The sequence below is a fragment of the Colobus angolensis genome, unplaced genomic scaffold (assembly GCF_000951035.1).
Source record: "Colobus angolensis palliatus isolate OR3802 unplaced genomic scaffold, Cang.pa_1.0 Scaffold280, whole genome shotgun sequence".
NCBI lineage: Eukaryota > Metazoa > Chordata > Mammalia > Primates > Cercopithecidae > Colobus > Colobus angolensis.
The window spans coordinates 422,433-438,718 of record NW_012116044.1 but is presented as its reverse complement, the minus strand read 5'-3'; the positions used below and the strand labels follow the sequence as shown (position 1 = coordinate 438,718).

At 39.5% G+C, this 16,286-nt stretch overlaps 1 protein-coding gene across 2 annotated transcripts; it reads left to right on the top strand.

The window, feature by feature from the left end:
• The first annotated feature begins 95 nt into the window (after positions 1-95).
• TMEM155 (transmembrane protein 155) lies at positions 96-6,424 on the top strand. Of its 2 annotated transcripts, none has more exons than XM_011948606.1 (6): positions 96-555; positions 1,498-1,606; positions 2,564-2,634; positions 3,469-3,531; positions 3,666-3,823; positions 4,884-6,424. In XM_011948606.1, exons 4-6 carry the CDS (start codon positions 3,478-3,480, stop codon positions 5,062-5,064), a joined length of 393 nt encoding a protein of 130 aa, XP_011803996.1. In that variant the 5' UTR covers positions 96-555; positions 1,498-1,606; positions 2,564-2,634; positions 3,469-3,477; the 3' UTR covers positions 5,065-6,424. The 2 variants fall into 2 exon arrangements, with proteins under 2 accessions (XP_011803996.1, XP_011803997.1); XM_011948607.1 differs by lacking the exon at positions 96-555 and adding an exon at positions 1,076-1,163.
• Positions 6,425-16,286: the final 9,862 nt, after the last annotated feature.

Below are 16,286 nucleotides of genomic sequence, written 5' to 3'. Positions count from 1 at the left end.
GCGTCCTCGAGAGCACCTTAAAGGATCTCGGCGAAGCGGAAGGCTCTGGTGCCAGCTGGGAGAGTCGGCGCCGGATTTCCTCAGCTCCTTGGCGCGTTTCCTCGGAGCCGGGGGAGGCAGAGCACGGACCCCGGAGTCGGCGCCCAAAGCGGCACGGCCTCGCGAGGGGCGGGAGTGCGGGGAGGTGGGTGTGCGGGCGGCGCGCTCGCCCTCCAGCTGCAGTCCGCGCCGAGCGCGCACCGCAAGCGAGCGCCGGCGCCTCCAGCATGGAGTGGGAACTCAACTTGCTGCTCTACCTGGCGCTCTTCTTCTTCCTGCTCTTCTTACTTTTCCTCCTGCTCTTCGTGGTCATCAAGCAGCTGAAGAACTCCGTGGCCAACACAGCCGGGGCGCTCCAGCCCGGGCGCCTCTCGGTGCACCGCGAGCCTTGGGGCTTCTCCCGAGAGCAAGCGGTGTGACCCGAGTGCGGGCACTGGCGGGAGGGCACCGAACGGCGCGGGCCCTGGGCTAGGTCTCCGCCTCAATTCTCTGTCTTCGTGGCCTCCCAGTTTCCAGGTGCGGGGCTCGGCGGCTCTGACGGGTCGGTTCCGGCGTGAGGCGCAGGTACCCGCGTCTCCGCTCCTGTGGGAGGCGCGGGGCTCGCAGCGCGTTCGGGTGCCAGGGACGGTGGGTGTATGGGGTCTGGGCTGGCGCTTTGCTCTTCGGGAGGCACCCCAAGTTGTTCCAGGGCTGGGAGAGATGGCGAAAAGAGAATTCGCCCCTTGGAGCCGGAGTGACTTTGGACAACAGCAAGCTCTTTTCGGTTCAACTGCATTTTAGTTATACCTAAGGAGTGGAAAAGTAAATTATTCGGGTAATTCAGTTTAGCTATTTTCGAACAAAATTGAAGGTTAACCTGAATATCCACATTTTTGAGAAAGAGTGTGTGGGCTTTGGGACGGGTGGCAGGAGGAAAGAACGCACTTGAAGTATTTTAAATATTGCTTTAAACATTTTTGCGCTTTGAGAGATGGTAAATGGAGTTTGTCTGGTGGTGCTGGGGTGGGGCGTGGGGGAGGGAAGATTCAGTTGCCCATTTGGAGCGAGGAATCCCTTCCTCCCGGTGATCCTTACTCATATTCTGGCCACCAACCACAGTTAGTGCCTGCAGATTGCAGTGCAGGGTAGGTTTCGAATCTGGGACAGCGGATGGTGAACGTTACAGTGAGAGTCATTGGAAAGATGCCTTAGGGTTGGCCGGTACGTGACCTTTTGGGTGATGGCATGGAAGGCCAGCTAAAAGAGGTACTGTTTGCATAGCGTAGGGAAACAGGAAAAAGGACGGAGAGGCGGGTCTGTGGTTTCAGTTTAAATTACTAGAACTTTTGCAGAAGATGGGCGGGCAGGAGCAAACTCGAGTACCAGTATGCCCTAAGTACCCTCTCCGTAATGTTAGTTTGAGAAATATCTTCATCCTTCGGAAGCTTTTCCCTAGATTTATGGCGTCTCTCTTTCTAGAGCCGAGCTGCTGCCCTTGACTGGTGCATGGAGGACCACAGCTGCAAAGACAGTTTGGGCCTGCAAAAAGAAGGCTGGAACAACGGGAGATGGAAGCTTTCTGCAAATGGTAGGTTGGGATGGCACATGGTTTCACGTTGGCCTTAGTTATGACTAAACTTCTAAAGATCCAGGGCCTAAAAACATGTAGGTTCAGGATGGGGGAAATGGGTACAAGGAAGGAAAGGGCTCTCTCCCACTCAAATCTGGTGAGCTTCTACCAGAACCACAAAGCCAAACTGACTCCTAACTCATTGGGAGAATCAGTGTCTCAGTAGAGGATTGTGGAAATTTGACTGAGATGTCAGGAGTGTTTGCACTTTTAATAATCATTCTGCTCTTTTGAAAAACAGTGCGGGGGTTCATGGGGTGAAATATGTGATGCAGATATACTCTGTCTTCAGTAAGGGAGGATTTGGGTTAGTCATGTCAGTGTGGGATAAGCTAAGTCATAACTATAGTACTGAAAATACTAATTTTAGACACAAAGAAAGACCATATAGAGAGGCTAAAAAAATGAAATACTGAAGTTTGCCTAAGTTGATAATATAAAAGTGAAGTGTAAGACAATTATTTTAAAGGAAAAATAGTCTCAGGTGAATAATTTTGGCCCAAGACATCAGATAATTTCCCACTTTCTATTTCACTCTCCCCAGAGAGGCCTGTTCTTAATAAATAAGTGGTTTACTTTAATTATTATGGTATGAGCAAATTCTCACCTCTTTATCAGAGTTATGGTAAGACTTGATTTGAATTCCCAGTTTGAATTCCCTGAATCAACTGCAGTGATTCTGTATTGTGCTTTGAACAATAGTTCTCTAATTGGTTGATATCTCCACAGTGGCATTTAGTTAAAGGGATGTATGGTTAATACGGACATTGAAGATGAGTGTGGGAGTAATTAATTAGCAATGATAGTTTTTGTAAGGATTGAAAACAATCATTTCACACTTTAGAATAACCAGAATGGAAATTATTTTAACCACACGCTTGGCTTCTTGAGTTTGCAATCCTTTTATCTTTGTAGCAGCACACTGGTATCCATGAGTTTAACCTGCCCATCATTCTTCCTAGACAGGAGACTACTGAAAAGTCAGGGTGACTAGTTTATTACCATCTGAGTATTAATCCAATCTCTCAGCTGGTTCTACTGACTCATGTTCCTAAGAAAGCAGGGGTGCCTTTCTATCTTGTGTCCAGGGTCATTTTATTACCTCCTTGTAATCAAATTCATTAATGACCAAGTTTCCATTTATGCAGGCCACAATGAATATTTATTCCTATTACTCAACCTCTGCTTGGAACTTGACTCTAAGCTCTGGGAATTAAGGTAACTCACATTTGCTCTTTGATCTTGCTGCTGTTGATCTCCTGCCCTGCCCTTGCTTTGTTAGAGGCTCTGCTTTTGAAACTTTGACACCTGTAGATGAGCTGTCTTTTGCTATTTATTTAATTATTCAATCATCATTTTTCCAAGACCTGACATAGACCGAGCTCCCAAATTAGAACTACTTTCAAACTCACATTTTTGGCTACCTTAATGCATTTTTGACTTAGATCAAATACTCTGATACCCACAATGATCTAGGTTTCAGGCTTCTACATGTTGGCTACTCCATCCCCTGACCACCCCCTGTTCTGACAGTCACTATGGGCCAAGTCTATTTTTAAAGACTGTGTAAGTATGAGATAGACATTAAAGCACTTGAAAAGTTAAGAATATTTAAAATAACTGCTTATTATATTAATGTAACTTCATTATAGAAGATTCCTATGTTTTATTTTCAATAAAAAGGTTTTTAGTGATTCTTCAGCAATGTTAGAAGGTGACTTGAATTTCTTACATTATAAGGAAATGAGCCATAATTCTATTATGTAATATTTGTATTTTATTTCAAATATTATTATTTCATCATTGTTTCTAAATTTCAGGTGTTCAAAATGGCTTCAGATCTTATCAAGACAATCTTGGTTGTTGCACTAATTTACAAACTTGTAAGTGCAATGGATCTGCAGTTCTACTTGGCAAGATAACAATTTTAAGTTGAATGAGAATGACATCACACTCACACCTGCAAAATCTAAAATGTCTAATAAAGTAGATTCCTATGTCTGAACTTCAATTTTAGGGCACAGCTGTAGATGCAGAACTGATGCCATCTGGTGTGATTCTACAGAATAAGAGAGAAAATTTACCCAGAGTGTGCCATGCACTGGCTTTTCTGGGAATGGCAAGGTGCCAGGATTTGTTTTTGGTTCGCTTGCAGGGGTGGAAACTTGGAACTAGGTGAGTAAAAAATATGAAATACTCTTTTTAGTTTGACATTCTATATTTCCAATTTTGTCTATAGTTTCAAAATCCGTGCAATGGAGTTAAATTTTAAATGACCAAAATTTTAAAGTTTGTAAATGGTTAAACCATTTAGAATAGTGGGAAATGTTTGTTTTTTTCTAAGTCACACTTACTAATCTAGAGACTGGTAGAATACTAAAGATACTAATGTAATACATAAGGTATCTACACAGTGCTGTACTTTGTTTTTAATTTTAACAGCTACTCTGAGATATTTGTGCATATTTAAGCTAAATCCACAATTAAAACTCTAGGATCATTAGAATGTCACTGTCAGCTGTCTGTGTCACATACAAGGGAAGGTTAAGAACTGAGTTGTAAATCTTTGATGTAGTTTTTTTTGTTTGTTTGAATCAGTGAAATACACTTCTCAGTCCTCCACTTTTGATTTTGTCTACACAAAATAAATAATGTTATGGGTTAATAATGATCTGATTAAGTATCTGAGTCATGAGCATCTTCCCATACAGGAAGCTGGATTATCAGAAGGGCATTTAGACCCAGTAATCAGAACCTAATAAGCATGCAGGAAAAGCTTTCTGATGGATTAAGGTTAAAAAAACCTTCTTATTGTCCTTAATAGTAGCCACTTTGTATAATGAACCCAAACATTTCTGCCATTCTTGGTCTGTATAGACAGATTCTGAAGACATGGGTGGGTTTGAGCTAAAACCTTTATCTGCGACTTTTGTTTTATTAGTATGACTCTGAAGTTACTTCAATTTATTGAATAGGTACAGATTCTTCAAGCAAGATGTCTTTTCCTTTCAGATGAAAATCACTCTTTCCTATTGGGAATCAAGATGAATTTTTATCTTGATAATGGAATAGGAAGTTTTGGACTGAAGAGCGGCTTAAACAAATTAGAGGGTTTGTTCTTTTCTCACAGAAGAAGGAGGTTAGAGGCAGGCAGCTGCTGGTGTTGGTTCAGCAGCTCACGGGTGTCAGGCTTAATTAAGGTGGCTGCTGAGGTTACTTTGGCTTTTTCCTCCAGGTTCCAAGATGGTCCCTGCAGCTGCCCACAAGAAGGAGGAGGAAGCCCACAGAGAAAACGGGGCATGCCAGTTCGAATCCACTTCCTTTTAAAGAGCTTCCTCAGCAGGCCAATAACTTTTGCCTTCATCTCATTGGCCAGAACTGTGTCATTGGCTACTGCTATCGGCAAGATTGTCTGAGAAATGTAGTTTTTGTACCTGGATATATAACTGCCTTTGACAAAAATCCATTTTCTCTTGATGAGGAAGAGGATAGTGGTGGATCTTGGGAGGACAACTAACATTTTATGCCCTGGCTACAAAATACAGTTGCAGAGGAGCATAAAGTTCAAAAAGATCAAAACTCTAGTTCCTTCACAACTGTCAAAGCTCCAAGCAGCACTGCTCCCCTCTGACAGTGAGCAGAGTGAAGGCATGTCAGGTGTTCTCACAAAACTCTTGACAGGACTGACCTCTCTTAGCCAATATCCTTGTCCCACATCAGGATTTTCTAGAGGGCCCTGGGTACCTGCACACTTCCTTGGTGGCCATAACCTCTTTATGGAGGGTTGGTGTAGGATAAAGAATGTTCTACCACGCTGCTCCCTCATCTGCATCATTTCTCTCCTCTCTAATTTTCCTGTCAGTTATATTTTGGTGGAGTCTGGATTTGTGTATTTGATTCCTATAAAAAGACCATTGCTTTCATGCATGGAGGAGGGGAATCTATGCAAAGAAAGGCTACCTTACTCCTTTCTGTGACTCCACCACCAGTCTAGGAATATCCTGGGAGAAGAATTGCCTCTCAAATCTGCTTCTATAAGCAGCCTACATCCTAGCTAAGCAAAGAAGAAACACTTCCCACATCCAGGGCTGTCTAAAAGAACTTTCTGTGATGACAGAAATGTTCTATATCTGCAGCGTCCAATATGGTAACCATTTAGACACATGGGGCTAGTGAACACTTGAAATGTGGCTAGTGTGACTGAGGAAGGAAAATTTAAATTTTGTTTAATTGTAATTAATTTAAATTCAAATAGCCAAATGGGGCTACTAGCTTTTGTGTTAGATAGCACAGTATACTTTATTCTCTTTCTTGTGTTGTAGAACCAGCTGGGAGAGGTGTGGGTCAGTCATGGGCTTGATGTCCCATGGTCTTCACTATTCTAGCTTGCCATTGAACTTGGCTCCCAGAGGAAAAGAAAGAATGGTGTTTGGAATTAAATTCAAGATGTTAACTTGGCATCTATATATTGCACATATTCCTGTATAGTGAATGGAATGGTCTCCTGGGAGTACCTGTGATTGATTTGAGTGATAACTGATCTTGAAGAAATGGCAGTACTGCTCCACTTCACCTTCCTAGTGACTATTGTGTGTTCCTAGTCAGAGTGACTCAGCAGAGATTATTTTGTTCTCTTGTGCAGTTTATTCTGTGTCATTTTATTTTTGTAATATTGTGGCAGCTAAATGATTATTCTGTGTATGTTTTTCAAAATATTAGGTGGCTTATATTTTTTAAAAGGCTATGAAATAAAAACAAACTATATGTAACACAGTTTTTCATGTGGCTTTTTATTGGTGAGTTATTATTACCAAACTTTGTTAATGGTCAATTAGAATGAGATTCATAGATAGAAATATTTATTTTTATGTTAAATTTACTTTTTAATGGGCAAATTTATATGCCAATTAATGTTATCTTCTTGAAATATTAAATGATTCTTCCATTATATTCAGAGTTTGGATAAAGTATGAAGGTTGCATAATATTACTGGATTAATTCTTATGTATCTGGTTGTTTCATCACACTAAGCATCACTTGGACCTTATTTCTCTACGAATGCCCTATTTTGGATTGTTTGTCTTTTGTTATTGAGTTATAGGAATTTTTAATATCTTCTGGACACTACTCCTTTATCAAATATATATGCTTTGCAAATATGTTCTCCCACTTTGTGGCTAGCCTATTCATTTTCTTAACAGTGTCTTCAAAAGATATATTTTAAATTTTAAAGTTTAATTTATCTACTTTTTTCTTTTGTGTTGATTGCTTTCTCTGTCCTAAGAGACTTACCTATACCCTGTCAACAAAAATATTCTCCTGTGTTTTCTTCTAAGCTAGAAACTATAGTTTTAACTTTTACTAGGTCTATTTCCCATATTAAATTAATTTTTGGCCAGGCGCTGTGGCTCACGCCTATAATCCCAGCATTTTGGGAGGCCGAAGCTGGTGGATCACCTGAGGTCAGGAGTTCAAGACCAGCCTGGCCAACATGGCGAAACCCTGTTTCTACTAAAAATACAAAAATTAGCCGGGTATGGTGGTGGGTGCCTGTAATCCCAGCTACTTGGGAGGCTGAGGTGGGAGAATCACTTGAACCCAAGAAGTCAAGGCTGCAGTGAGTTGAGATCATGCCACTGCGCTCCAGTCTGGGCAACAAAGTGAGACTCCATCTCAAAAATAAATAAATAATTTTTGTGTATGGTATGAGGTGAAGATTGAGGTTATTTTTCTCCCCATATATAAACAATGTTTCTGTTTTTGTTTTTTATTTGTTGAAGAGACTTTCCCCATTGGATTACTTTGACATCTTTGTTAAAAATCAAATAACCACGTAAGTGTGGATCTCTTTCTGGTTTCTCTGTTCTGTTCTATAGGGCCATCCTTATGTCATTCCCACAGTGTCTTGATTACTGTAAGTTTTATTGTAAGTCTTGGTATTCACCATAAAATATTATGCGTTTGAACTTTTGTAATCATCCACTCTAAGGCTGAGTCTACATGCTAAAAGGATTGAGTAATTTTGTTGAAAAGGGTTCAGATTCATTTTTAAAAACCCCACCCAACACTGTGCTTCCATTATTTCTGCTCCCAGCTCCATGGAAAATCAGAGTCTACATCTGGGGTAGCTCTTGGTCAAAAGGGATGCCCTCATGTTTCAGCCTATCAAGATAAGCAAACTATATGCACATTGTTTTTACTTTGCTTTTAAAGAGATTTAACCATTATTCTCTATTCATTTATTCAACAGATACTTACTGAAGATCTACCAGGTGCCAGACACACTGGCTATTTAGGCTGTATTAGTGAACAATAACAAAGCAACAATACCTTCCCTATCATGGAGCTTACTTGCATTCTGCACATATAGTTGTCCCATTTTTTTTTTGTTTTTGTTTTTGAGTCTGAGTTTCACTCTTGTTGCCCAGGCTGGAATGCATTGTTGTGCTCTCGGCTCACTGTAACCTCTGCCTCCTGAGTTCAAGTGATTCTCTTGCCTCAGCCTCCTGGGTAGCTGAGATTACATGCATGCACCACCACCACGCCCCGCTAATTTTGTATTTTTAGTAGAGATGGGGTTTCACCATGTTGGTCAGGCTGATCTTGAACTCCCAAACTCAGGTGATCCACCCGCCTCGGCCTCCCAAAGTGCTGGGATTACAGGCATGAGCCACTGCGCCCGGCCAGTTGTCCCTTTTTAACTGCTCTGTAGTATTTCATGTGTAAAAAAAGCATAATTTATTTAACTAATTATTTGTTAATAGGTATTTAGTTGTGTCCTGACTTTTGCTGTTACTGACAATAGTACATAATCCTTTCACGTAAATCTTTGATCGATATGTGCATATATCTATAGGATAAACTCCTAGCTGTGGACTATCTAGGTATGTACATTTTATAAAAATTCGTTGTAGAAACTTGAAACATATATAGAAATAGAGGGAATATTGCTTCAAAATTTATTCTCATTGATTATTTTAAATTTTTTTTTATTATACTTTAAGTTCTAGGGTACATGTGCATAACATGCAGGTTTGTTACATATGTATACTTCTGCCATGTTGGTGTGCTGCACCCATGAACTTGTCAGCACCCATGAATTCATCATTTTTTAAATTTTTATTTATTTTTATTGATTTGTTCTTTAATAGATTTCATAATTGAGGGGCAGTTTTCAGGTTATAGAATAATTGAGTTGAAAGAGAGTTCCCACATACCAACCCCACACTCTCCAACCCCACACTCCGTTTCTCCTATTCTTATTGAAATCTTTTATTAGCATGTTACATTTGTTACAATTGATTACCAATATTAATACATTATTAACTAAAGTTTACAGAGTTTACATTAATATTCAGTCCTGTCTATTAACTGAAGTTTACAGTTTACATTAACGTTCACTCTTGGTGTATGTTCTATGAGTTTTGGCAAATGTACCATGACATGCAGCCACCATTACTGTATCACACAAAATCGTTTCACTGCCCTGAAAATCACCTGTGCTCTACCTATTTGTCTCTCCCTGCCTCCAAACTCGTGGCAACCATTGACTTTTTTTTTTTTTTCCTGTGTCCACAGTTTTGCCATTTTCAGAATGTCATATAATTGGAATCATACAGTAAGACAGCCATTCAGATTGGCTTCTCTCAATTAGCGATATGCATTTAAGTTTCCTCCATGTGTTTTTGTGGCTTGATAGCTCATTTCTTTTTATCTCTAAGTAATAGTTCATTGCACAGATGTATCAAAATTTGTTTATCCATTCACCTATTAAAGGATATCTTGGTTGCTTTCAAGTTTTGGCAATTACAAATAAAGTTGCTATAAACTTTCTCATGCAGGTTTTTGTGTGGATGTCAAGTTTTCAACTCATTTGAGTAAATACCAAGGAATATGATTGCTGGATTGTATGGTAGGACTATGCTTAGTTTGTAAGAAACTGCCAAACTGTCTTCTAAAGTGGCTTACCATTTTGCATTTCCACTAGCAATGAATGAGCTCTGGTTGCTCTACATCCTCATCAGCATCTGATGTTATCAGTGTTTTGGGTTTTAGTCATTCTAATATGTGTCTAGTGGTTTCTTGTTGTTTTAATTTGCATTTCTCTAATGATGTATGATGTTGAACATCTTTTCATATGCTTATTTGTCATCCGTATATCTTTTTTGTTGAGATGTCTCTTTAGACCTTTTGCGCATTGTATAGTTGGGTGGTTATTTTTTCCTTATTGTGAGTTTTAAGAGTTCTTTGTATATCTTGGATATCAGTTCTTTATCAGATAGGTATTTTGCAAATATTATCTCTGCCTGTGGTTTGTCTTTTTATTCTCTTAACGGTGGCTTTTGTGGAGAAAAAGTTTTTAATTTTAAGGAAGTTCAACTTAACAATTTATTCTCTCATAAATCATGATTTTGATGTTGTATATAAAAGTCATCACCAAACCCAAGGTCACCTAGATTTTTTCCGTAAGTTATCTTCCAGGGGTTGTATAATTGTATAGTTTTGCATTGTACATTTGCATTGCTGTGGCCCATTTTAAATTAATTTTTGTGTGTTTTTGCATGTAGATGTCCAGTTGTTCCAGTACCATTTGTTGAAAAGACTCACTGATTTTTTTTTCTTTTTTAAAATTTTACTTTAAGTTCCGGGATACAAGTTCAGAACATGTAGGTTCGTTACATAGGTATACATGTGTCATGGTGGTTTGCTGCACCTATCAACCCATCACCTAGGTTTGAAGCCGCGCGTGCATTAGCTATTTGTCCTTATGCTCTCCCTCCCCTCATCCCCCACCTCCGACTGGACCCAGTGTGTGTTGTTCCCCTTCCTGTGTCCATGTGTTCTCATTGTTCAACTCCCACTTATGAGTGAGAACGTGTGGTGTTTGGTTTTTTGGTTGCTGTGTTAGTTTGCTGATTATGATGGCTTCCAGCTTCATCCATATTCCTGCAAAGGACATGAGATCATTCCTTTTTATGGTTGCATGGTATTCCATGGTGTATATGTGCCACATTTTGTTTATCCAGTATATCACTGATGGGTGTTTGGGTTGGTTCCATGTCTCTGCTATTGTAAATAGTACTGCAACAAACATATGTATGCACGTGTCTTTATAGTAGAATGATGTATATTCCTTTGTGTATATACCCAGTAATGTGGTTACTCAGTCAAATGGTAATTCTGGTTCTAGATCCTTGAGGAATTGCCACACTGTCTTCCACAATGGTTGAACTAATTCACATTCCCACCAACAGTGTAAAAACATTCCTGTTTCTCCACAACCTCACCGGGATCTGTTGTTTCTTGACTTTTTAATAATTGCCATTCTGACTGGTCAGATGGTATATCATTGTGGCTTTGATTTGCATTTCTCCAATGATCAGTGATATTGAGCTTTTTTTCATGTTTGTTGGCTGCATAAATGTCTTCTTTTGAGAAGTGTCTTTTCATATCCTTTGCCTGCTTTTTGATGGAGTTGTTTGTTTTCTTCTAGTAAATTTGTTTAAGTTCCTTGCAGATTGTGGATATTAGACCTTTGTCAGATGGGTATATTGCAAAAACTTTCTCCCATTCTGTAGGTTGCCTGTTCACTCTGATGATAGTTTCTTTTGCTGTGCAGAAGCCCTTTAGTTTAATCAGATCCCATTTGTCCATTTTGGCTTTTGTTGCAATTGCTTTTGGCATTTTTGTCAGGAAGTCATTGCCCATGCCTACGTCCTGAATGGTATTGCCTAAGTTTTCTTCTAGGGTTTTGTATAAGGTGTAAGGAAGGGGTTCAATTTCAGTTTTCTGCATATGGCTAGCTAGTTTTGCCAGCACCATTTATTAGATAGGGAATCCTTTCCCCATTGCTTGTTTTTGTCAGGTTTGTTGAAGATCAGATGGTTGTAGATATGTGGTATTATTTCTGAGGCCTGTTCCCTTCCATTGGTCTATATATCTGTTTTGGTACTAGTACCATGCTGTTTTGGTCACTGTAGCCTTGTAATATAGTTTGAAGTCAGGTAGCATGATGCCTCCAGCTTTGTTGTTTTTGCTTAGGATTGTCTTGGCTATATGGGCTCTTTTTTGGTTCCACATGAAATTTAAAGTAGTTTTTTCTAATTCTGTGAAGAATGTCAATGGTAGTTTAATGGGAATAGTATTGAATCTATAAGTTACTTAGTCTACTGGTCCTGCCTACTTCCCTGTTACCTTTTGGATGCAAGTAAGAGAAACTCAAACTCAAGATGCTGTAAGCAAATAAAGAAAATTGATGGATTTGGTAACTGAAAGAACCAAGGGTAGATTTAGTTGAGGTACATAGAGACAGAGATTCAAACAATGTTATCAAAATCTAGTTTTTCTCTAATCTCTGAGCTCCATTTTCAGATATTTAATATCCAATCATATTTATTAAGCATATACTTTATTCCAGACAGTTTTAGATGCTGAGGAAGCAGTGGAAATGAGACAGGTAAGGTCCTTATTTTTGTTGGGTTTACATTCTAGTAAAAGTCTTGAGACACATTCTGATTGCATAGGCTTAGGTCATATGCCTACCTTTGAACCAATTACTTGGCCAACAGGATACATGCTAATGAGGTTTAGGCTGGGATCATTTGCCTGATCCCTAGGGCTAAAGATGGGCCTGCACATGGACCATATAGACTGAGAGTAGGCAAGGGCTCAATGCTTAAATGAAAATCTGGGTTGTTGTTGAGAACAGGCAGAATGGATGCTGGGAGTCAAATGACAAATGTGTCCTTCAATTAATTTCTTTGGGATGGCCTACTCAAGAAACTTATCCAAGAAATTGTTTCTTTTACAGTGGTTCTCAAGAATGTATTAATATTAGGATCCCTCAGTAAGCTCTTATAACACACATATCCCTAGGCCTTTACGGAACCAAACTAATTTTATTCAGAGTGGTGTGTCTGAGACATTACTTTTCCTAGACTCCCTTGCTGATGACTTAAAAGCTGAAGCTACCAGACAGGATCTCCAAGAAGACTCCTGAAGAGGCAGATGTACTAGGGCATCCCCTATTGCTATTTCTGCCTTCCTTTTCCCTGCTGCCTGCAGGGTCTCGATGGCCCCAGCTCCAGAAGCCCGTTTGGACATTAGTCTGTCGTGACAATGGAAGCCTGTGCTGAGAATGGCAGCCAGAGAGTAGGAAAGAGCTGGATCTCTGATGACCATGGAGCAACCATACCTACTCTAGACCACTTTTCTCCGAACTTCTTCTGTGTAAAGTCACCCATATTTCCACTTTTATGTTGTACAGTTGAATTTAATCTTACCTGCTTCACTTCTTCACTCGCATGCTCTGATATGTTTGAGGTTGAGAACATATAAAAAATGTTTCCTAGATAGTTTGACGTGAACTTGTCCTAGTTGTTTGAGGACCACCATTCTAATGTCTAATTTTGGCTTTTGAGGATTAGTGGTGACAATAGACATGATCATGAATGGAAAGGAGAGTCATTCAGTCACCCTGCTTTTGTTTCTGTTTTACTTTGTTCTCATTATGCACCAGGATGTGCATACAGCTTTGCAGGAGGGGACCAAACTGGCTGGCAAAGGAGTCCTTTCACTGCTACTTAGGATGGAAATCATCTCTTTATGGACCAAACTGCCTTTGTCTAGCTGAGTTGGTGAAGAATATGGTTTAAAAAGCTAGATATCTTCTAATTTCATTTTTCTTTTTCTTTCTTTTTTTTAACAAGGCAACCCAACTCTGCAAAGGTAATAGTTACTTGCTTCACTGTTATGAAATATAGAAATAAGAATATTGTATGGGCTAAGCTGTATTTCTCCAAAATTCATATGTTGAAGTCCTAACTTATTCTTTTTCTCATTGTTTGAGACAAAGTCTGGCTCTGTTGCCCAGGCTGGAGTGCAGTGGCGTTATCTTGGCTCACAGCAAGCTCTGCCTCCCAGGCTCAAGCCATCGTCCCACCTCAGCCTCCCGAGTAGCTGGGACTACAGGCATGTGCCACCACGCCTCGCTAATTTTTGTATTTTTTGTAGAGATGGGGTTTCAGATATTTAACATCTAATCATATTTATTAAGCATATACTTTGCTCCAGACAGTTTTAGATGCTGAGGAGGCAGTGGAAACAAGACAGATAAGGTCCTTATTTGCCCAGGCTGGTCTCAAACTCCTGAGCTCAAGTAATCCTCCTGCCTCAGCCTCACAAAGCGCTGGGTTCACAAGTGTGAACCATTGTGCCCAGTCTGAAGTCCTGAAGTACTGTCTTCTAGTATCTCAAAATGTATTCGGAGATAAGTCCTTTAAAGAAGTAATTAAGGTTAAATGAAGTCATTAGGCTGGATCCTAATTCAATATGACTTTTATCCAAAAAAAGAGGTGATTAAAACATAGACAGGCCGTGTAAAGATAGAGGAAGATGATGGCATTCTTCTAGCATTCTCCAAAGAAAACTATGCATGTGTATATATACATACATATAGATGTATGTGTGTACCGTATATATGTATGTATATATACATATAAATATATACATGTACATTATAATACATAACATATATTCACACATCCATGCATCCTTTTATATATATAAATATATATGAAGGAGGTTTATTATGAGGAATTGGTTTACATGATTATGGAGGCTGAGTCCCATGATCTGCTCTCTACAAGCTGGAGACACATGGAAGCCAGGGGTATAATTTAGTTCAAGCCCCAAGGATTGAAAACCAGGGGACAGATAGTGCAAATCCTAGTCTGAGAACAGGAGATGAGATAAAATATCCCAGTTCAGAAACAAATGGGTCGAACTCCTCCCTACTTTACCTTTTGTTCTATTCAGGCCCTCAGTGGATGAGATGGTACCCAACCGCATCAGGAGAGCCATCTGCATTACTCGGTACACCAATTCAAGTGTTAATCTTTTCTGAAAGCACTCTCAGACACACCCAGAAATAATGTTTGTCTGGGCATCCTGTGACCCAGTCAAGTTAATACATAATAATAACCATCACAATGGCCATCTGCAAGCCAAGCAGAGAGATCTCAGAAGAAATTAACCCTGCTGACACTTTGATCTCAGACTTCTGGCTTCCAGAACTGTGAGGAAATAAATTTCTGTTCTTTAAGCCACCCAGGCTTTAGTACTTTGTTATGTCAGCCCAAACAAACTAATACAGAATCCGATCACTTCCTAGACTCAATTTGGTGAGCTATTCTGGCATGCAGAAGATTGCTTTAGAACAAGCAGAAAGCAGGATTTTTGTTATCCCGCATCTGAAGGCATGTGCATACAGAGCACATATAAGATTAATATAAAACGAGTACTTCTCATGTCCACCTATGTATGTATAATTTAATGTGGATGCAATTTGTTTACTTCTAATTTCTCAGGTGACAAATGCCCAAATTACTCAATATAGTTATTTCTCCTGCATGCTATTATGAATTGATGTTACTGAGTGCTTCTAAATCAAGATTTGAAGAAGATGAATTTATAATCCAATCAACATGGATGCCAATTAGATATGAATCTGTGCTAATATTAGATGATCACAGTGCTAATTTTTACATAGGGCATAAAGGAAATATAAGGTTTTAAAAAATGGTTCACTCATAATTATCTGTAATAATTACAAAATCATAAAAAATGGATAAGAATTGTCTAAAATCAGATTATAATGTCCTAAAATGGTTTTCTTAGAATATTTACTGAGTTCCAAATATTGCAAGGTAGACATAATTAGAACGTGAGGCAACTTGGGGGCGTCTCCAGGTCCCTAAGTGTTTGGGAAATTTATCAGTCCCTCAAGGGAGGAAACCCTTTTGACATCATCTAGGTAAACAAAGAATTAAACAATCAGTGAAATTATTTAGGATTAGACAGTAACGGGACGAGGTTTCTGGGAATGCAATATAATAAAATCTTTTTTAAAAAATGTTTTTCCTGGCCGGGCGCGGTGGCTCAAGCCTGTAATCCCAGCACTTTGGGAGGCCGAGACGGGCGGATCACGAGGTCAGGAGATCGAGACCATCCTGACTATCACAGTGAAACCCCGTCTCTACTAAAAATACAAAAACTAGCCGGGCGAGGTGGCGGGCGCCTGTAGTCCCAGCTACTCGGGAGGCTGAGGCAGGAGAATGGCGTAAACCCAGGAGGCGGAGCTTGCAGTGAGCTGAGATCCGGCCACTGCACTCCAGTCTGGGCGACAGAGCGAGACTCCGCCTCAAAAAAAAAAAAATGTTTTTCCTTTGATGTTTCAGTATGAGCTCTTAAAAACTATATGGTTTGGTTATGTGGCCATTTCAGTTTTAGTTGTTCTTATACATCATTTTAATTGCTCTTATTTTTGTTTCTGAGCCTTGTACTACATATGTAAAAGTACTTAAAAAGTTAAAATTGTCTTCACAAATATGAATTATTGATTTCATGACCATGTTGTTATCCTGCCAGTTTTTTGTCTGGGGCAATATCATAACAGGCATAATCTTCAAAGCAGAACAAATAAAAATATGAATTTTGTGTATCTCAGTGTAAATGTATTGGGTTAATTTAATAATCCCAGTAATCACCTGTCTACAGCTATGAACAGCATTACGTCCCAAATTCATTAATTTTGTGAGGATTATAGATTTACTTCAGCTGCTTCCCAGTTTTTTTTTTT

Excerpts from the sequence above, each read along its gene's own strand:
- TMEM155 (XM_011948606.1), top strand. The coding sequence starts at position 3,478 with ATGGCTTCAGATCTTATCAAGACAATCTTGGTTGTTGCACTAATTTAC. Across the intron at positions 3,532-3,665 it reads TTGCACTAATTTACAAACTT|GGCACAGCTGTAGATGCAGA; the intron begins GTAAGTGCAATG and ends CTTCAATTTTAG. Across the intron at positions 3,824-4,883 it reads GGGTGGAAACTTGGAACTAG|GTTCCAAGATGGTCCCTGCA; the intron begins GTGAGTAAAAAA and ends TTTTTCCTCCAG.